This window comes from Canis lupus, chromosome X, assembly GCF_048164855.1.
Source record: "Canis lupus baileyi chromosome X, mCanLup2.hap1, whole genome shotgun sequence".
NCBI lineage: Eukaryota > Metazoa > Chordata > Mammalia > Carnivora > Canidae > Canis > Canis lupus.
Window position 1 is genome coordinate 68,928,884 of NC_132876.1, and position 21,796 is coordinate 68,950,679.

Sequence of the window (21,796 nt, forward strand, 5' to 3'; positions counted from 1 at the left end):
AAATAAGCAGAAAATCTGAATTAGACATTTTTCCAAAGAAGACATATAGATAGCTAAAAGGTACATGAAAAGATGCTCAACATCATTAATCATCAGGGAAATGCAAATCAAAATCAGGTTATTACATCACACTTGTTAGGATGGCTGTTATCAAAAACACAAAAAATAACAAGTGTTGGTGAGGATGTGGAGAAAAGGGAATCCTTGTACACTGTGGGTGGGAATGTTAATTGGTGCAACTACTTTAGAAAATAGGAGTTTCCTTAAAAATTAAAAATTGGGGGACCTGGTCGACTCAGTCAGTTAAGCATCTGCAATTGGCTCAAGTCATGATTCTGGGGTCCTGGGATTGAGCCCCACACCAGGCACCCTGCTCAGCAGTGAGTCTGCTTCTCCCTCTCTCTCTGCCCCTCCCCCTTGTTCATGCTCATGCTCTCACTCACACTCTCTCTTAAATGAATAAATAAAAAATCTTTAAAAAAATTAAAAATAGAACTACCGTATAATCCAGCAATCCCTCTTCTGTTTTTTTTTTTTTTTTTTTTTAAGTAAACTCTACTCCCAATGTGGGGCTCAAATTCACAACCTGGGGATCAAGAGTCGCATGCTCAGGCACCTGGGTGGGTCAGTGGTTGAATGTCTGCCTTTGGCTCAGGTCGTGATCCCAGGATCCTGGGATCAAGTCCCACAACAGGCTCTCCGCAGGGAGCCTGCTTCTCCCTTGCTTATATCTCTGTCTCTCTTTGTGTGTCTCTCATGAATAAATAAATAATATGTTTAAAATTTTTTTCTACAAAGCAGTAAGAAAAAGAGAAACAAAGCTAGGCAAAGGATATGAACAATATACACTTATATTCACACACACACACACACACACACACACAGGAAATACATGTGACTTTGAAGCATATTAGAAAGAAGCTTAACCTTACTTATAATAAAAAGATTGTGTTAAAATACAATGAGATAACATTCTTTTCCAGTAAATATGGCAATATCAGAAAGTTTGACAATACATTATTTTGGCAAGGGTGGGGACAAACAGACACTCTTGTATTTTGTTGTTGGCATTGTAAATTGGTGTAACTTTTGGAAGGCAACATATCAAAAACTTCTAAAGTACATATGCCTTTTTATTGGTAACAGAAAACCCAACTCCAATAGGGTTAAACAATAAAGAGGATTTATTGGTTTATACAAATGCAAATTCCAAGGGGTGAGAGAACTTTGCAGTTGATTTGATTCCACGGATCAAAGATATCACCAAGGACCCAATTTCTTTCTGTCAGATCTGTCTTCAAAAGTGTGAGCTTCATCATAAATTTGACTTCCTTCTTGGTAGCAAAAGGGCTATAGCATTTAAAGGCTTCACATCAGCTACACCACACTGTCCAAAAGAAGAGATAAAGTTGGCTTCTGTTACCTGTCTCAGAAGAGCAAAGAATGAAACCAAAACCAAAATCTTTTCCCAAATACTTCAATGAATATCCTCTAAGATTTCATTAACTTGAATTGGGTCAATGGCCCATTCCTGAACAATCCCCTTGACAGGACAATGGTATGCATTCATTGGCTATGGCTTGGGTTGCCTGAACCAATCACTGAAGCATGGGGGATGGGCTTACCCTGTTTGGGTTGAGGGTGGTACACCCCATCCAGAAGCTGAGGCTGAGATCAATTACACCAATTCAAACTTTATAACCACTAAATAACAGGGAAGATGTGAAATGGATCTTGGGCAGGGAATCACATCAGCCACAAACTACTTTGATCCAGGAACCATACTTGTAGGAATTTATCCTATAAATATACTGGCACATGTGTACAAATAAGTATGTTCAAGGAGATTGTTTATAAAACAGGTTATTGAAAACAACAAAAATGCCTGGGACTGGTCAAATAAATGATAATATAGCCATAAAAAATAAAAGGCAGCTATAAAAGTATTATTATGACACAATTTCAAAGATATGTTAAGTGAAAAAAAGCAGAGAAATAGCCTGCTGCCATTTGTGAAAAAAGGGAAAAGAGATGGAGATAGATTTTTAAAGGGAAAGGGGAAAGTAAACTTGTTTTCATCAAAATATCTGCCAGATAGAGATATCCAAACACATGTGCACACAAATATACCCACTTATACATGCATGATTTGTATAGACTGTATCTGGAAGATTCATGAGTAACCGACAATAGTAATCTCTGGAAAGGAAACCAGGGAACTAGGGACTTAGAGTAGGGGTAATACATAACTTTCATTGTATACCTTTTATACTGCTTGAATTTTCTTACCATGTGCATGTATTTTTAGTTAAAAAACATGTAGTAATTACATGTTTCTACGTGTTACCTGTCAGACTGGCAAAGATAAAAATACTTAATAGTTGGAAAGATGTTGGGAAACATACCCTTATCTATATTGTTATTTAATATATTAACACATCCTCTTTGAAGGCAATTTGGCAGTTTATTAAAACTAATAATGCACATAATCTTTCATCTAGCACTCACAACACACCTAAGATTTTATCCTACTGATTATGCTTATACACATTGGCAAAGATGCGTGAATAGACATGCAGTGTTTGTAGTAACAAAAGACTGAAGAAACTTAAATGTCCATCAACAGGAGATTGGTTAACTATATTATGATATATCCATAAAATGGAAGTTAATTTTAAGAAGGTAGAATTCTAGACAGCAATGAAAAAGAACTACTGATATATTCAACAACATAGATGAAGCTCACAGAAAATGCTGAATGAAAGAAGTCAGAGGCAAAAAGAATACATACCATTTATATGAAATTCAAATACAGGCAAAATTAATCTATAGATGTAGAAGTCAGAATGCAGTTAATCTTGGGAGTGGGTAAGACAGTGAGGGAGCATAGGAAGCCGGCCTGCTATGGTGCTGAAAATGCTCTGTATTTAGACATAGGGTAAGTTACATAGATGTATATACATATAAAAATATATACTTAAGATACATGCATTTTACTAAAATGTATGTTATATTTCAATACATGAAAGAAAGAGGTAGATTTTACAGTGATATGGAATGGATTTCAAGATATATTTTTAAGTGTGTATGGTGAGATAGATAGATATTATCTATCTCCATCCATACACATATATATATATATGGTACACTGAGAGGAAACAATGTATAACTACAATTCTGCTGGGTTAAGTGCTGGAGCACACTTTTGCCCTGAAGTCATTTGATTCCTGGTGGCCTACAGTTTTTTTTATTTATTAAGACTTATTTATTTGAGAGAGAGAGTGAGTAGGAAAGAGAATCTGAAGTAGACTCCCACACCAAGCATAGAGCCTGATGCGAGGCTTGACCTACCATCTCAAGACCATGACCTGAACCCAAACCAAGAGTAATATGCTTAACTGACTGAGCCATGCAAGCACCTCCTTACTGCCCAAGTTTAAAAGGCCCCATGCTTACAGGTGATGTCCAATTGGAGTTCAGGTGACTAACAGAGAAAACAGTGAGTGGAATAGCAGTATTTGAAGAAAAAGTAGCTGAGATTGATGAAAGATGACAATCTCTAAGATTCAGGAATCCTAAACAGGAAAACGAAACAAAGAAATACCCACCCAGACACATTGTTGTGAAACTTCAGAATATCAAAGAGAATATCTTAAAAGGAACGAGAGTCTTGTTATCTACTTATAAAAGTATACAATACTACCTATGACATATTCTTGCCCTCCAAAAGAGGAAAAAATAGAACCTGAATCTAAATGTAATCAAACCTTAGATCTACTCAATATTCAGGAAATAAAAAGAACAGAGAAATAACACCACAGGGATGCAATCACTAAGATCCATTCTATGGGAAACATGACAGGACAAACCACCCAGTTCCTTCAACAAATAAATCCCGTGGGAGAAAAAAAAGGAGGAGAAGAAAGGGGCACCTATAGATAAGAAATTTAAGAAACCTATCAACCAGCTGCAGTGTATAGTCCTCATTTGGCACCTGACAATCCTTGACAACAAACTCAAACATTTATGAGACAATGAGGAAAATGTGAACAGTGACTGTACATTTAAAGTACATGATATTAAAGCATTGTTAATTTTTATGGATAAAATGAAGTAATACAATGTCTGATATTTGCTTCAGAATAACCTTGGTGTGCAGGTGGGGGAGCAGGGGTTAGAGGAATATAGATGAAAAAAGATTGGCCATAAGTTGATAATCACTGAAGCCAGGTGACAGGTACACGGGGATTCAGTATACTACTCTTTTATAAAATTTTTAAAAAGATTTTATTTATTTATTTGACAGAGAAAGAGAGGGAACACCAGCAGGGGGACGGGCAGAGGGAGAGGGAGAGGTATACTCCTCACTGAGCAGGGAGCCTAATGCCGAGCTCGATCCCAGGACCTTGGGATCATGACTTGAGCCGAAGGCAGATGCTTAATTGACTGAACGACCTAGGTGCCCTACTTTTTTTTTAAAAGATTTTATTTAAAAAAAAAGATTTTATTTTTTGATCAGAGAGAGAGGAAAGAGCACAAGCAGGGGGAACAGCAGAGGGAGAGGGAGAAGTAGGCTCCCCACTGAGTAGAGAGCCTGATGCAGGGCTTGATCCTAGTACTCCGGGATCATGACCCAAGCTGAAAGCAGACACTTAACCAAATGAACCATCCAAGAGCCCCTATTATACTCTTTGCTCTTGTATGTTTGAAAACTTCCATAATGAAAATAGAAAAAAAAGAGCTGAAAAGAAAAGATATGACTCAGAGATGCCTGGGTGGCTCAGTGGTTGAACGTCTGCCTTCGGCTCAGGTTGTGATCCTGGTGTCCCAGGATCAATTCCTGCATCAGGCTCCCTGTGAGGAGCCTGCTTCTCCCTCTGCCTATGCCTCTGCCTCTCTCTGTGTCGCTCACGAATAAATAAAATCTTAAAAAAAATGACTGACAGCTGATTTATCAGCAAAGAGTTTAGAAGGTGTTTATAGTATGACATTCTTTGTATAAAAAATAACATATTCATATATTTTTTTCATATATATTCTATTTACATTGATTTATTTCTGGTAGTTCATAAAGAGTATAGATAAAAACTACAATCATCATACTCAATAGTGAGATATTATTGGCATTCTCCTTAAAGTAAGAACAAATCAAGAATATTCACCTATTCACCTGTTTTTTAAAAATACCACTACTCAACATTGCTTTCCAGGTTCTAGTGAAACCATTAAGACAAAAGAAGGTAAAAGTTATAAATATTATAGAGGAAGAGTCATAAAATGTCCTTGTTTACATAGAATATACAATCTAAGAAAATTGAGAAATAATTAAACAGGAAAAGCATTTGTTTGAAATCAATAATTTCTCTATATAAAAATTCCTCTATATAAAAATATCCAATCAGAAAATATAATGGGGAAAAAAATCCCATTCATAGTGGGAAAAAATGACAGAAGTAAATCCAACAAGAAATGTACAAAAGTGGGTGCCTGTCTGTCTCAGTCAGTAGAGCATGGGACTCTTATCTTGGGGTTGTAAATTCAAGCACCACATTGGGTGTAGAGATTATTTAAAAATAAAATCACACAAAAATGTACAAAACATTTACATGAATAAAACTACAAAATACTTAAGGCTATACATACAAAGACCTGAAAAATAGATAGATGTACAATATTCCTGAAGGATTTCATAATTGAAAATATTTCAAATAACTATAAATTTCCATTAACAATCTCATTGGGATTTTGGGGGCACAGGGTGGGAATACCAGAGAAGTTGATTCTGAAGTTTATCTGAAAGAATATATAGAAAGAGCCAAGAAACTTCTCAAAGATAGAAGGGAAGAAAAAAAGAACAAGGGAAGACTTGCCTACCAGATATAAAATTACTATATAAAGGTGTGATATACTTCAAGAATAGACAAACATGGGTGCCTGGCCGGCTCACTTGGTAGAGCATGCAACTCTTGATCTCAGGGTGTAAACTGGAGCCCCATGTTGGGTGTACAAATTACTTTAAAAAATTAAAATAAAAAAATAAAAAAGAATAGACAGATAACTGGAACTGAACAGAGAGGCAGTTATATGCAGGAATTTATTTCTAAAAGTAATCTCTACACACAATATGGGGCTTGAACTTACAACCCCAAGACCGAGTTGCATGCTCCACTGACTGAACCAGCCAGGAGCCCATCATGTGGGAATTTAGTATATGACAAATACAGCATTTCAGAACACTTCTAAGGCACCACTCAATGTATACTAATATATAAAATACAAACTCAAAGGACAGAAAGTTCCAAGTGTTCTCTAGAAGTAGGCAAGCCATTTGAGAAATGGTAGCTTAAATAGTAGCCAGGAAGAAATCCTAGTCTAGTGCAAAGGATACAGATGATGGCGCACCTGGGTGGCTCAGTGTAAGTTTAAACATCCAACTCTTGATCTCAGGGTTGTGAGTTCAAGCCTGGCATTAGGCTCCATGCTGAGCACAGAGCCTACTTTTTAAAAATGGGGAAAAAAGATGCAGATAAGAAGCAAATTTACCAGTAAAACTATGGAAAGGCCCCAGGATCTAAGACAAGATACAAAAGAGTATGAGCATGATACATGGGGCTGAAAATGAAGTTAACTGAAAGTCTGCACATGAATATTCAGTAAAAAAAAATGCTCACCCTTTGTTTTTTTTTAAGATTTTATTTCAGAGAGAATATGTGAAAGTGGTGGGAGGGGAAGAGGGAAACTCCCTGCTGAGCACAGAGCCTAGCTTGGGGCTCAATCCCAGGACCCTGAGATCATAACCTGAGCTGAAATCAAGAGTTGGACACTTAACCGACTGAGCCACCCAGCCACCCCTCACCCTTTCTTATAATCAGAGAAAATGCAAAATAAAAACAAGATACCGTCATTTGCACATCTAGTTGGTAAGCATTTTTTAATTGATAACAAAGTATTTTTTCCTTTTTTTAAAAAAGATTTTATTTATTCATGACAGGCACACAGAGAGAGGCAGAGACATAGGCAGAGGGAGAAGCTGAAGGGAGCCCGATGTGGGACTCAATCCCGGGACTCCAGGATCATGCCCTGGGCTGAAGGCAGGCACTAAACCGATGAGCCACCCAGGCATCCCTGATAACAAAGTATTGATGAGAGTATTGGGGAAACTGGTACCTTATATACTGCTGGATGGCCATGTAAATTGGAATAGTCTTTGTGGAGGAAAGTCAGACAGTATCTATTAACATTTTTAAAAATTTATTTTTAAAGTAATCTCTATGCCAATGTGGGGCTTGAATTCATGACCTCGAGATCAAGAATCATATGCTCCTCTCACTGAGCCAGCCAGGAGCCCTTCTATTAACATTTTAGATATACAAAATGTATATATCTTCTTTCCAGCAATCCCACTTCTAAATTTAAGAAATATTAGCACAAATAATCAAAGATATGGGTAGCCTGGGTGGCTCAGTGGTTTAGCGCCGCCTTCAGCCCAGGGCGTAATCCTGGAGACCCAGGATGGAGTCCCGCGTTGGGCTCCTTGCATGGAGCCTGCTTCTCCCTCTGCCTGTCTCTCATGAATAAATAAAATCTTTTAAAAAAACAAATAATCAAAGATAAATGTAAAATGATTTTCATTGCTGCATTTCTTTTTTTTAAATTTTATTTATTTATTCATGAGAGACACAGAGAGAAAGGCAGAGACATAGGCAGAGGGAGAAGCAGGCTCCCTGAGGGGAACTCGATACGGGGACCCCAGGATCACGACCTGAGCCAAAGACAGATGCTCAACCACTGAGCCATCTAAGCGCCCCTAAATTTTATTTTAGATATGAGTTTGAAATTATGGCAAAACATGAGTGGAAATGCTAGCAAGAAGTTAACTGTAAATGCAAAATTCAAATTCATGAGAAAAGTCAGCACTGAAAATAGATGAGTATCATCTTCATCAATGTGACATTTAAATATTCAACTTTCATCTTTAAAAAAATTGCAGAAGTGAATAAAATGGAAAATAAATTTTTAAAAAATAATATATTTGAACCTTTAAATTTATTCTTCAGAGAAAGTCACTGTTAGTTTGGTGTGTATCCTTTCAAACATTTTCTATATATTTGTAGTTTGATCTGTAAAGCTCCTCCCTGTGGATTTTGCTGATTACATAGGTATTGTGCAGTTCTTCTATTTCCTGCAAATTGGCAGCTGGATCCAAAGATCTGACCCCAAAGATCAGATCAAACTTGGGTTCCACTCTTTGGTATGACTATAAGATGGACACAATGTCTCTTTAGGATCTTAAAAGCTGTTGATGCTTATGTCTGTTTATCAAGGATTGCTAAAAAGTGATGTTCTGATTTTATTATTTCTTTTTATTCATTGGAATAGTTTTGTAAAAAGACATATCCCCCCATCTATTTTGTTACTCAGTTCAGATAGGAAATACAGGATAAATGCTAGATTCTCTCCCTTTATTGATTAATTTTCAAGATAATGAATTGGTTACCTATCATGAGCTCAGACATGAATGACAAGAAGGAGCCAGTTATTCAAAATCCTGGAAGGAGACTATTCCAGGCAGAGGGATCAGATATAACAGAGGCACTGAGGAAGGAGTGAGTTGTGTTAAGTTCAAGAAACACAGCACAGCATGGCCACATTGCTTGCTTCTTCCTCTCTTTGCTCCCTTCACCCTCATCAGAACTCACCTGTGTTGGCACCCTGATCAGACTTCCAGCCTCCAGAATTATGAGAAATAAATTAGTTGTTTATGAACTGCCAAGTCTATGATACTTTATCATAACAGCCTAAGCTAAGACGTAGCTCTTACATCTATGACTCCATTCTTACTACCACGCCCACTTAGTCTGGGGCTTAGCTTTCTCCCCTGGACCACTGCCAATTATCCTCAACTAGTTTCCCTGCCTCCAAGTATCTCTTCCATCCTACTCAATTAACTCCTTACTCATCATCAAAAGTTTTCAATTCAGTGTATAACTATTTTTGGCAAGAATGCATCTATAATATTTTAACAGATGTCACTGGCAAAATAAGATTAATTTAGTAGAGGAGGGTGTTTGCTGGAAAGTACTGCTTAAACACCAAAGAACATGGGCTTTGTAGTCAAGACCTAGATTAGTGCCCCAGGCTCTGACACTTGATAGTTGTGTGACCTAGGGAAAATTATGTAACCCCTCTGAAGCTCAATTTCCTCATGTATTATAAAAATAATAATGCTTTTAATACACTGTTGTGAGAATTAAACAATATATATTTTCATTTGAGATACATGTATAGGTTATATACAGAGACAGAAAAAGATAACAGAGAATAGACAGATTATTTATTACAGTACTTAGATCACAGTAAAGGCTCAATAAAGAGTAGTTTGTTACTCTTCCCACTATGCCTCTTGCAGAAGCTACAATTTCAGTGATGAACTCCACCTGCTTAAAACCTCAGTTATTGCTAAGAGCTGTTCTAGAGCCATTTGAGAATATCCAAAAACCTAAGGACCCCAGTGGAGTTCTAGAAGAGTCCCTTTGACAAGCCTATTGAGAAACTAATAAGGCCTTGGTTAATCACTGATATCTCACCTAGATATAATACTCTTCCAAACAAGTTTTATGTCTTTGATCTCTTCAACTCTAACTTCAGTGGGACCCCTAGGTACTTTACCTCTCACTTCATCCACATCAGTTATTACCTCCCAGTTACTTCAGATTCAGTGTTAATAGTCTTTGGGATCCCTGCTTCCACTGTCCCCATTCTCTCTTTCTTCTGTTCCCCAAATCCCAGGACACTACTAGAGGGAGAACCAAGCATACCAATATAAATTCATGCTGTCCAATTTCAACTTGGCCCTTGCAGCTGCTCAGCAATCCTTTTAGTTGTCTCATATGTTCCCTGGCACTCTCCCCACAGATGCTGTTCCAGACTCTCTTCATTCTACTTAATATCTCTGCTTCTACTTCCACCGAATTCATAGCAAACACTTTTATCAGGCTACCTGTCCCTCCTGTAACAAATCAGTAATATCTTTCTCCCTTCCAGCCCTGTCCTCTAGCCATCTAGTTCCCTTCCTGGAAAAGCAATCAATATTCTTTTTTTAGGCTATATTAGAGAGAGTATGCATGCATGGTGGGAAGAGGGGGCAGTACAGAAGGAGAGGGAGAGGATCTCCAGCAGATTCTGTGCTGAGTGTGGAGCCCGATGTGGGGCTCCATTCTGTGATCCTGAGATCACGACTTGAGCTGAAACTAAGAGTTGGATGCCTAACCAACTAAGCCACCCAGGCACCCAAAACAATCAATATTCTTGATCTCTTATTTATCCCTTCAGAGATATTTTTATGATTCTACAAGCAAAAATATGGAAAACAAAGAACTTTCACTTGTCATTAAAGATAAATAGGATTTGGATATGTGGCGACAAAGGAGATGATACTCCAAGCAGAGGAAACATCCTGGGCAAAGGCACAGAGGTGGGAATGAATAGATAAGATATATTTAGAAAACAGGGTATATAGCAAGTAGTGTAATCCCCAGAGAAACAATCCCAACTGCTGCTTCAAGTACTATGTCTCCTTTTCCAGCTCTGACTTCAGCCTGATCACTGCTTCATTGCCTGCCCTGCTCTAAATACCAGCAGAGTGGAAATCTGACACTGCTGGCCCCTCACCCATCCTATCTTGCCTGGACCTCCGTTACTATTTATTGAGCTCTGACCCCAACTATCTGTTTCAGTACTGCTAAAGAGTCTTGGCTCTTTCCTGAGTCACTTGCCAAGCCAGACACCTTCCACATCTTTGGTCACATGGACAATTTCCCCACCCTACTGAAAATAGGACAATGAATATAGAAGATGCATTGTACAACACTAATTTTACCAATATATAGAACAGAGGTCAAGGAAACATTTTAAACTATATAGCAGAGATACAATAAGCAAAATCCAGACTGTGTGAAACTCTACTGAAAAATAATCTGATTTCAAAAAAAAAAAAGGAAAAATAATCTGATTTTCTCAATAAAAAATTGTAAGGAAAAAAAAGAGATGAAAGGGAACTGTTAGTTTAAAACTGACATATGGGGCACCTCGCTGGCTCAGTGGGTGGAGCATAGGACTCTTGGTCTCTGGATCATGAGTTCAAGCCCCACGTTGGACATAGAGAGAATACTTTAAAAAAATAGATAAAATTGACATACAATACATATCCACCAATCACAATGTATAGACTTTATTTGGATACTGATTCAAACTAAGAAGCTGTAAAAAAAATTCTTTTGACATTTATGAAACTACTGGAAATTTAAATATTGATTGGTACTTAATGATATTAAAGGGAATATTGCTTGTTCATGTGTGCTAATGATATCACAACTATGATTTTTTAAAAAAGGATCCTTACCTCTTAAAGATACATACGGAAATATTTAGGTAGGGAATGATATCATGTCTGGGATATGCTCCAAAATAGTATAGAAAGGAGGAGATAGATGAAACAAGAGTGTGACAGTTGATACTAGGTAAAGCTGAGTGTTTGGTAAATGGGGATTCATTATACTATTCTGTCTACTTTTGTACATGTTTTAAATTCTCTGTAATGAAAAGCTTTAAAACGTTATTGAATTGTCAAGCATCCCATGAAAGTGTGTGTATTAGTCAGAAGGAGTGGAACAGGAGGAGCTGGAATTTGAGAAGAGGATGGTCTGTTAAGAGCCTCTGTGGGGAGAGTGCCAGGGAACGTATGAGACAAAGAAAAGGGTTGCTGAGCAGCTGCAAGGGCCAAGTTGAAGTTGGACAGCATGAATTTATATTGGTCAGCTTGGTTCTCCCTGTAGCAGTGTTCTGAGGTTTGGGGAACAGAAAGGGAGAAAGGGGACAGTGGAGGCAAGGATCCCAGAAATAGTAACACTGAATCTAGTGTAAAAGTTGTTTAGAAAGTGTTACATCAATGTAAGATATCACTGATTCACCAAGGGCTTCGCTGGTTCCTAGACAGGCTTGTCAAATGAAGTCCACTAGGCTAGAGAGGCTTGGTGTTATGCTCCTCTTCTAAGACCCCTCTTCTAGGACCCCAGTTGGGTCCTTAGGTTTTGGATATTCTCAAACGGCTCTAGGACAGCTCTTAGCAATGACTGAGTTTTGATCAGTAGCTATGTTACTTCATGCAAGATATTTCCTTCCCTGAGGAGGTATCCTCATTTATAAAAATTTGGGATAATAATACTTATCTCATGGAGCAGGTGTGAGGATTAAGTAACATAATGTGGGTAGAAGTGGTTAGCACAGTGGCATTCTACACATGATGCTTTATTTCTTCAGCAGATGAATACAATCTCCCTTAATCCTGGAGCTGAGGCAATGGTATGTTAAATATGTTATCACTTTGTGGTCAGCAAAACCTGACCATCAAGAAAATCTTATTTTCTTATTGAAACACTGTAAAATTGGATATTGAAGATGTGTTCCTCCTCTCCAAGAGTAAAAAATACCCCAACTTTCCTAACAGTCTGAAGTGAAAGCTTTTGGTGAAGAGGAGTAATAGTAGTACTTATAATAGGAAACACTTACATAGTTCTTACTATATATTCCAGGCACTGTTCTAAATATGTGTTAGCTACTATTACCATAATATAAAAATCTGGACCTCAAAAGATATGGCCTAGAGATAAAAATGTTTGAGTCATCTGCATGTGGGTGATATTTGAAATCATGGACATAATTGAAAATGTCTAAAAGAGTTATATATTAAGAACAGTGCAAGACTAGGACTAAGTTCTGAGGAACTTCATCATTCAATGGCCAGGTAGAAAATGAAGAGTCTGCAAAGGAGACTGAAAGGAATGACCAGAGAAGTGGGAGGACAACCAAGAAGAGCCATACAGCATAGAAGCCAATGTATTGAAATGTATTTCACAGAAGAAACCATCATGGGTGTCAAATTTTGCTTGTGAGATCAAGTAAGACAAGGACCAAAACTATCCATTGGATTTAGTGATTTGATGGACAAAAGTGACCTTATCACCACAGACTGAACAGGTTGGAAGTGTGTTTAGAAGGGAATGGAAAGGAGGAAATAGAAAATGAGTATTATTTTGAGAAGTTTGCTTATAAAGGAGAGAAGGGAGTTAAGCAGCAGTTGGAAAGGGTTATGTAGTCAAGGGAAATTGTTTTTGTATAATCAGAGAGACGTGAGCATGTTTAAATGTCAATGAAAATGCCCAATGGAAAAAAAAAAAGAAAATGCCCAATGAGAGGGAAAGGTTGAATAAACAGGAGAGAGAGGATAATTAATAGTGTAAAGTTTCTAGGAAGGTGTGAAGGAACAGGATAACAAAGCACAATGGAGAGAAATAAGAAGTGTAAAGGAGGTAAGGAGAAGATTTGTGCTAATTTGAACAAATATGTATATTTGATGGTGGGAAGTGGGGAAGTAAATGAGATAATGCATGCAAAGCACTTAGCATAGTGCCTGGCAGGTTAGTTTGTATGAGAAATGGTAGCTGTGGTTATTGTTGTTATTATTATTGTTATGCACCTGCTTGAAACTTTCTTACATTTTAGGCTTTGTACTACATAAAATAAGTACACTACTTTATTAATTATGTAAACCTGAAATTTTATATATCAAGTTTATATACAAGGGTTACTTGAACTTTTTGATTCCTCACCTTCATCCTCTCCAGGAATTCTGGGTAGTTACTGGTCCCCTGATTTTGATAAGATAGAAAAAAGTTGTACATTAAAGATCAATGCACTTTCTGCACTTTTCTACACACATTCTATGCCTCTAAATTTTTTAAATGTCTACCAAAGCCCCTATTGATGTCAACTCACCTATAGAAAAATGACATTAAAAATAACCTGCTGCCAGGGTTTGAAAGGATCTGAAGGGTTCAGGTCAAGGGGGAGATGTTATTTGCACTTCAAATACATAGAATGAGAACAGAGAAATGAGCCATAAATGTGGAATATCCTGGAGGTCCAGGAAGCCCCTTTAACTCTGATCAAACTTTTCTGTGAGGTAGAGATGCATTCTCCAATATCCTCTAATCTTGCTTCAAGCTCCAAATCCTCAGCCATGCTATCCTGTGATCCCTTACCTTTGCTGCCCACGTCCATTCTTCCACCTCCATCTTACCTGTAGCTCCCAATGAGATATTATGTTCCTTAAATCTGAACTGAGAGCAATGGGTGCTATGAAAAGAACTTGAGATCATTTTGAGGCTTGGTGAAGCTTTCTAGTTTGATGTTTCTTAGAGCCTGAATCACCCAGATTCCTGGCCACCCTGTTGAAGGGGGGTGGGTAAATCTGACTCAAAGGAGACTCAAGAAAGAGATTATCACTCCTTTGATTAAGAATCTACATTTTAGAGGCACCTGGGTAGCTCAGTCAGTTTAGCATCTGCCTTCAGCTCAGGTCATGATCCCAGGATCCTGAGATTGAGCACTCCCAAGGGGCTCCCTGCTCAGCAGGGAGTCTGCTTCTCTCTCTCCCTCTGTCCCTGCCCTTGCTGGTGCTTGTGCTCTCTTTCTCAAATGAATACATAAAAAATCTTTAAAAAGAAGAATCTACATTTTAAAAATGTCTATACTGCCTTTTTCTTTATAAATTTTATTTAAATTCAATTAATTTAGTGTGTTGTTAGTCTCAGAGATAGAATTCAATTCTCTCTTTTATTTATTTTTTTTTAATTTTTATTTATTTATGATAGTCACAGAGAGAGAGAGAGAGAGGCGCAGAGACATAGGCAGAGGGAGAAGCAGGCTCCATGCACCGGGAGCCCGATGTGGGACTCGATCCCGGGTCTCCAGGATCGCGCCCTGGGCCAAAGGCAGGCGCCAAACCGCTGCGCCACCCAGGGATCCCCAATTCTCTCTTTTAAATCATGTTCAAAATCCTGCATCTAGAATTTTAGTCTCCTCCCAATCTAGCTACATTTAACTTTTTGTTCTCTCCCTTAAACACATCCTCCATCTGATATATTAGCAGTGGTTAGAAACAGCAAAGGGACTAAGCTTGGAGGAATTGGAAGAAGAACATTTACTGTTTATATACTTCTGCATTGAGTATTTTACAGTGACAATGTATTACTTTTGGAATTTAAAATAAAACACAAAAAGGAAAATAAAATACTTTCCAGGGGTACCTGGGTGGCTCAGTCAGTTGGGTGTCTGCCTTTGGCTCAGATCATGATCCCAAGGTCCTGGGACAGAGCCCAGCATGGAGCCCCTGATCAGCAGAGTCTCTCTCTTCCTCTCCATCTGCCTCTCCCGCAGCTCATGTTCTCTCTCGCTCTCTCAAATAAATAAAATCTTTTTAAAAAATAAAACACCTGGCCTCAGTTTGGCTCTCCGCACTCTTCCATACCCATCCAAATTTCTCATTCCTACAAATTTCCATTCAAAACTCAAAATTTCTTATCCTTTACATTTTTGGCCAATTGATTTTCAACTAGGGTGCCAAGACAATCCAATGGAGACAGAATAGCCTTCTCAACAAATGGTGCTGGGACAAGTAGATATCCACATTCAAAAACAAAGTTGGACCCCTACCTCATGCCACATACAAAAAATAACTCCAAATGGATCAAAGAACTAAATGTAAAACCATAAAACTATAAAACTCTTAGAAAACATAGGAACAAATCTTCATGGCCTTGATATTAAACCATGGGTTTTTGGCTATGACGTCAAAAACGTAAGAAACCAAAGAAAAAATAAATTAGACTTTATAAAAATTTAAAACTTTTGTGTACCATCAAGGACCCCATCAAGGAAGTAGAAAGACAAAACACAGAATGGGAAAAAATATTTCCAAGTCATGTATCTCACAAAAGACTTGTCTCCAGAACATGTTAAAGAAATTCTTAGAACTCAATAAAAAGACAACCCAGTTAACAAATGGGCAAAAGATGTGAATAGACATTTCTCCAAATAAGAACACAAATGGCCTGGAGGGTATTATGCTGAGTGAAGTAAGTCAGTCGGAGAAGGACAAACATTATATGTTCTCATTCATTTGGGGAATATAAATAATAGTGAAAGGGAAAATAAGGGAAGGGAGAAGAAATGTGTGGGAAATATCAGAAAGGGAGACAGAACGTAAAGACTGCTAACTCTGGGAAACGAACTAGGGGTGGTAGAAGGGGAGGAGGGCGGGGGGTGGGAGTGAATGGGTGACGGGCACTGGGTATTATTCTGTATGTTAGTAAATTGAACACCAATAAAAAAAAAAAAAAAAGAAAACAAAACAAAAACAAAACAAAAAAAAAAACACAAATGGCCAATAAGCACATGAAAAGATGCTCAACATCATTACCCATGGGGAACATGCAGTTGAAACCATAATGAAATTCTACTTCACACTCAGAACGATGGCCATTAAAAAAAGGACAAATAACAAGTGTTATTGAGGATATGAAGAAACTGGAACTACATTGCTGAAAGGAATGTAAAATGGCACAGCCTCTTTGGAAAACAGTCTAGCAGTTTCTTAGAAGGTTAAAGGTACGATTTGACCCAGAAATTATACTTCTAGATACTTGGATACTTCCAAGAGAAGTGAAAATATCAGTCCACCTAAAAACTTGTATATGAATGTTCATCGAAGCATTATTCATAATAATAAAAACAACCCAAATGTACCTCAACTGACAAAATAAACATAATGTGATATATCCATACAGTGGAATATTATTCAGCCATAAAAGAAATATTGATACATGTTACAACATGGACGAGCTATGAAAACTTTATGAGTGAAAGAAATCTTCTACAAAAGACCACATATTATATGATTCCAGTCATATGAAATATCCAGAATAGGTAAATCCGTAGAGGCAGAAAGTAGATTAGTGGTTGCCCACAGCTATGAGTATGGGGGGGGGGACTGGTAGTGATTGCTAATGGGTACAGGGTTTCTTTTTGGAGTGATGAAAATTGATTGTGATTGTACAACTCTGAGCATACTAAAAAAACCACTAAATTTTATACTTCAAATGGGTGAATTGTATGGTATATGAATTTTATCTCAATAAAGCTGTTAAAAGATGTTCTTCCATGGAGCTTTCCTTTTCTACTATAGTCCACATTAATCACTTCACTCTCTCTTAACTCCTATAGCTCTTAATAACTATACTGCACAACGTAACATTCAGTTAAGCTGATAATGTTTATTGTTATTTCATGTAGATTAGCCTGTCAGCCAGACTAATTTTCCTGCGAGGAATAAATAAGTTTTCCAGTTCTCAGATAGCTCTAAACCACCTAAGGTGCAACTGGGCACACATTAAGTACTCAGTAAATTACCTGGTGATTGTGAAGAACAGATTGAATGTATATGTGCTTGTTTTCACACGTGTGTTAAAGACACACAGATGTTGGGGGAATGAATACAATCTTAGTGAGGTGAGAGAATAACACTATGTGAAACTGCAGAATACAAGATTTATTTAAGGGAAAAAACAGCATGGTTTGGACACCTTTGTTCTCCCCTCCTTCAGCCTACTGCTGCTCAATGACTCCTCATGGCCAACCATATCCTGGTCTCTTGAGATTCTAAGGGAACCACTGAGGTCCTATCTAGATACTTGACTGGTGTCACTATTCCCCCATTGCTTCCTCCTCTTCCTCCTCTGTCCAGCTCAGATCATCATCTGAATCCTCAGATTCTTCCTCATCCATCTCTAACACATCCCCTGCCTTAGCCTTCTCAGCTAGTGCATCGGGGTGCTCCAGCTGGGCCCAGGATCCCGGGTCAGCCTTGACCAAGGAGATTTCAACCCGAGATGGCATCAAGGAAACAGAGCTCTGCTCCACGTTTATGACCTGAGGAGGAGGAAAATATAGAGGAACACAGAAGAAGGAGAAAATGAGGACATCAAAGGGGTGGGATGGTAATGAATGACAAAGAAAAATAAACAGATGTAAGGTAGGCAAAACAAGATAGGGGAGGAATAAAACAATATAGTAAGAGAGAAAAAAAAGGAGAGGAGGAGGGGAGAGAAAAAAGGGAAGCAAAGGGGGAGAAAGAATATCAAAGCAAATGAGGAGAAACCTCCACTTTCCCACTATAATTCCATCCCTTAAGATACCCTCTATTCATTCCAGTCAGGTCCTTCTTTTCACCCCATCTGCCTCCCCCTCTTGTGCCCCTTATCTTCACTTACCCCCCAGAGCTTCATCTGTGCCTGGAACACACGGTTACCATCAAAGACAATGTGGACGTGAAGCTGAAAGAAAATAATTAAATGGGTAGTAACAATCCCAGAAGGTCAGAACAAGTTATTACAACAGAGAACCAGGTCAGAGGTGTGAGCCCTACATCCACAGGTCAGCCAGATAGCCCTAACCTACTAGCTCTACCTTCCTCTGAGGGGATTATGGAGCCCACATGTCCACTCCAGACAATGACTCTGTCTGTAAAATTGTAGTATCACCCAATTCACCAGCTTCCCGTCCAGCATCAGACATTCCTCACCTCAGTTTGACTGGCCTTCACCCAGTTGAACGCAGGAAGTGGAATCTGGCCATATATAGTTACCACTACTAAGGAATCTGTCTGGTGCCAATCATGACGGCAAGATGCTGGCAGCTGGAGAAAAGATGTGAAATATGGGTGGTAAGAATGAACTCTCAACCCAAGGGAAGTTATCAGGTGCGTCTAGAGAAGAGACACAGAATCTGAGCGATTAATACTACTTCATATTGCAAAGCCTCTAGGCTGTTGAGGATAAAAGGGCAGAATCTTATTTGGTCTGTACAAAAGGGAGGAGATAGAGAGCTTGGCCATGAGGTACGGGGGGCAGGATTTCTGGAATTGGGTTCTAATCAAGTGTTTGGGAAAGTTGGGGCTTACCTGCTTCCCCCAGTCATGCCTACCAACTCTGCATCCTGGCTGTGCCAGGAATGCCCCAAAATCCAGGGTCTGGATGCCACAACAGCTCCAAGACTTCATCCTGAGGTAGAAGGATAATTCAACTGAATCTCCTTTCCTCTCCCCATGAGCCCCCACCCACCTTATGATCAAGAGTGGGAAAAACTGGTCTCACGGAGCCTACCCAGTCCCCTCTCTCACCCCTCATGGAATCGAGGTGCTCCTGGGTGGTAAGTACATGGAGTAGCATCACTCTCAGGGCCTTGGTAAACCTAAGATGGATAGGGGAGAATCAGGAGAGGAATCAGGTCATTCTAAAATACACCCAGCAGCCTCATATCTATACCCAGTCATCCCAGATATAGCATCTCTCAGCCACATGTTTGCATCCCCTATAAGCTCTCACTCACAGCATCACATGCTGGATTCTGGCAGCTAGAACCAGTTCGGATCAGACTACTGTCAAGTCCTAGGCAAAGGAAACAAGAGTCAGGAACCTATCCATTCCCTCCACCTAATTGCCACTTTCACTAAATTCCAGTCTGCAAAGCCTTCCTACTAAGGACTCACTTACCTGCTCCAGGTTCTTGGTCTAATTCCTTCTGTTCCAATGCCATTTCCAGGGCTTGGGATATATTTAGTGGAAGCAGCTTTGGAGGCAACTCTGACCTAGGGTGCATGGGTGGGGTGATTTAGTTCTGACCCATTAACTTGATCAACAGCTCCAACACTTCCACCAGTGGTAATAGTATCAAAGAAGTCTGGTGAAAGTGGGGGCAGGATTGGAAAAGTTGGTTAGCAACTCCATTGCCAAATATCTTCTTTGTGGACATCCCAAATCTCTGAACCCTGGACAAATCCCTAGAGCTCTTCTTGCCCATCTACTCAATTGCTCTAACATTTCTATGCAGAACTGCATCATATCTGCATCCTCTTCTAATTAATTGTGGACCTAACATGACTTTCTTCTGTTGCTCATGCTACTTCCACAAAATTAATTTATTCTCTGCAGCCTACATGGCTGCTAATACTGCACGTTTTTCTTGATGGAAAACTCATTTTAAAGCTTTTTTCCGGGATCCCTGGGTGGCGCAGCGGTTTGGCGCCTGCATTTGGCCCAGGGCGCGATCCTGGAGACTCGGGATCGAATCCCACATCAGGCTCCCGGTGCATGGAGCCTGCTTCTCCCTCCGCCTGTGTCTCTGCCTCTCTCTCTCTCTCTCTCTCTCTCTGTGACTATCATAAATAAATAAAAATTTTTAAAAAATAAATAAATAAATAAATAAAGCTTTTTTCCAAAAAGAAAAAAAATCAAGTCATTCACAACAATCTCCCTTGTATTATAACTAAGTATGTATTTATGAGGGGCTATCTACTTCTGCTAACTCTAAATACCTATCCCATCACCCACATACCAACTTAAAGACATTATTTCTGGATACAAATTCCCCCTAAGGTATAAAATAGACACAAAGCCCACACTTACTTGCCCCTCCTCACATCTCTAATCCCCAAACCTGAATGACCCATTAATCACTTCTAGGAAGTTCCATGAATGTAGGAAAAACCCAGGGACCTCCTCCTCTTTACTTGGGCCTCTCCCGATGCAAAGTCTCTGCTGACTTTGGAATCGTATTCAGAGGTTTTTGCTCCTGAAGTGAACTGCTTGTGGCAGGCACCTCGGGTTGAGGGGCCTCAGGGAGCTTCTCAGCACAGTGTGGTCCCACAGTACAGCCCTAGTACAGATAAGGAGAGAAGGATTAGGGATAAAATCCTTCTATTAGGGACAGAATCTAAGGAAGTAAATAATTTACCTTGATGTTTAAGAATTCAGAGAAATCTACAGTTCGCTTCCGGCAGCAGGACCAACCCTGATAACAAAAGACCCAGCTCAGCTTAGATTCTTGGGTATATTTCCTTTAGGAAATGCTTTTGGTATCCTCCCTTGCCTACTTCTCACCTTAAGTGCATCATGGAAGATTGGGACCCCAGGGTGATGGCAACAGGAATCTGTGGATACCAGCAGAAGGATCAAGGAAAGCCAACTATAGCTAGCATCACTTCTCTTACTTTCCCAGATTTATATGCTCATGGTTTTTAATATATAAAAAAAAAGATCTTAGACTACCCAGACCAATTAAACTAGGGCAGATACACCAAATTTCTCTGCTCCCTTAAGACCGCCCACAGCTGATCACTCCCCTAGCACAGAGAGCCCCCTGGCAAATTCAGAATTACTCACCAGGAAGGTTGGCATTGGGGTCAAAGTGCTGCCCACAGCCTTTGTTATGGCAGAGTAGAGACATGATGTTGGCAAAATTACTGAAAGGGTATTTCAAGGAGTCTGGCTGCCGAGTGGGGAACACCTCTTAGTCTGGAGGCTTTTAGCTGCCTGGAAGGGCCAGCTGTTTCTATCTTTAGTTCAGGAGGCGTACACCTCCTAACATGGGCAAGGGAACTTCAATTGGTCTTCTCAACCAATAGGAAAGAGCTCAGGAGTTTAGCTCTGGGGCTCAAGAAAAAAGGATCAGGCAGAGTAGGGCTTGGAACTTGGGTGAGGTCAACTAACCACCGCCCAGACAGTTTTAGATTTACCAGGCCAATTCCAAGCCTCTGACATATCAGCAGCTGCTCAGAAGTGAATCCCGATTTTGAGACCCCTCCCAGCTCAATGAAGGCACCCCAGTTCCTTCAGCTCATTTTCTTCCTCTTTCAGAGCAGCTTTCTTCTCTCATCCTCATTGCTTCTGTATCACCAATAGCTCCAATCTTTGTCAACCACTTAAGCCATAGTATGCATCCAACTTCCCCAAGTTTGCCTAAATCGAGGATTCACTTTTGAGCAAAATAAAGGATTATCTTTATAGAACCTATGCTTATCTGGAGACACAACTCCCCTCCCTCCATTCCCTTTCAAAAATAG

General features: G+C 39.2%; 1 protein-coding gene across 5 annotated transcripts; it reads right to left on the minus strand.

Annotated features, from left to right (window-relative positions):
* Positions 1-1,166: 1,166 nt before the first annotated feature.
* On the minus strand, positions 1,167-21,323 carry ITGB1BP2 (integrin subunit beta 1 binding protein 2). Of its 5 annotated transcripts, XM_072815895.1 has the most exons (12): positions 21,117-21,323; positions 20,835-20,884; positions 20,689-20,745; positions 20,465-20,610; positions 19,449-19,543; positions 19,285-19,343; positions 19,076-19,146; positions 18,857-18,956; positions 18,479-18,592; positions 18,168-18,230; positions 13,668-13,706; positions 1,167-1,387 (listed from the first exon to the last, which is right to left on the minus strand). In XM_072815895.1, exons 1-12 carry the CDS (start codon positions 21,178-21,180, stop codon positions 1,316-1,318), a joined length of 930 nt encoding a protein of 309 aa, XP_072671996.1. In that variant the 5' UTR covers positions 21,181-21,323; the 3' UTR covers positions 1,167-1,315. The 5 variants fall into 5 exon arrangements, with proteins under 5 accessions (XP_072671996.1, XP_072671997.1, XP_072671993.1 ...); XM_072815896.1 differs by lacking the exon at positions 13,668-13,706; XM_072815892.1 differs by lacking the exons at positions 1,167-1,387; positions 13,668-13,706 and adding an exon at positions 17,426-17,826.
* Positions 21,324-21,796: the final 473 nt, after the last annotated feature.

What these genes read in the sequence shown, in the direction of transcription:
- ITGB1BP2 (XM_072815892.1), bottom strand. Translation starts at nt 21,180, where the DNA reads ATGTCTCTACTCTGCCATAACAAAGGCTGTGGGCAGCACTTTGACCCC. An exon ending in TTGCATCGGGAGAGGCCCAA is followed by an intron (nt 19,544 to 20,464) that starts GTAAAGAGGAGG and finishes CATGCACCCTAG; the next exon opens with GTCAGAGTTGCCTCCAAAGC. An exon ending in AGACCAAGAACCTGGAGCAG is followed by an intron (nt 19,344 to 19,448) that starts GTAAGTGAGTCC and finishes TCCTTTGCCTAG; the next exon opens with GACTTGACAGTAGTCTGATC.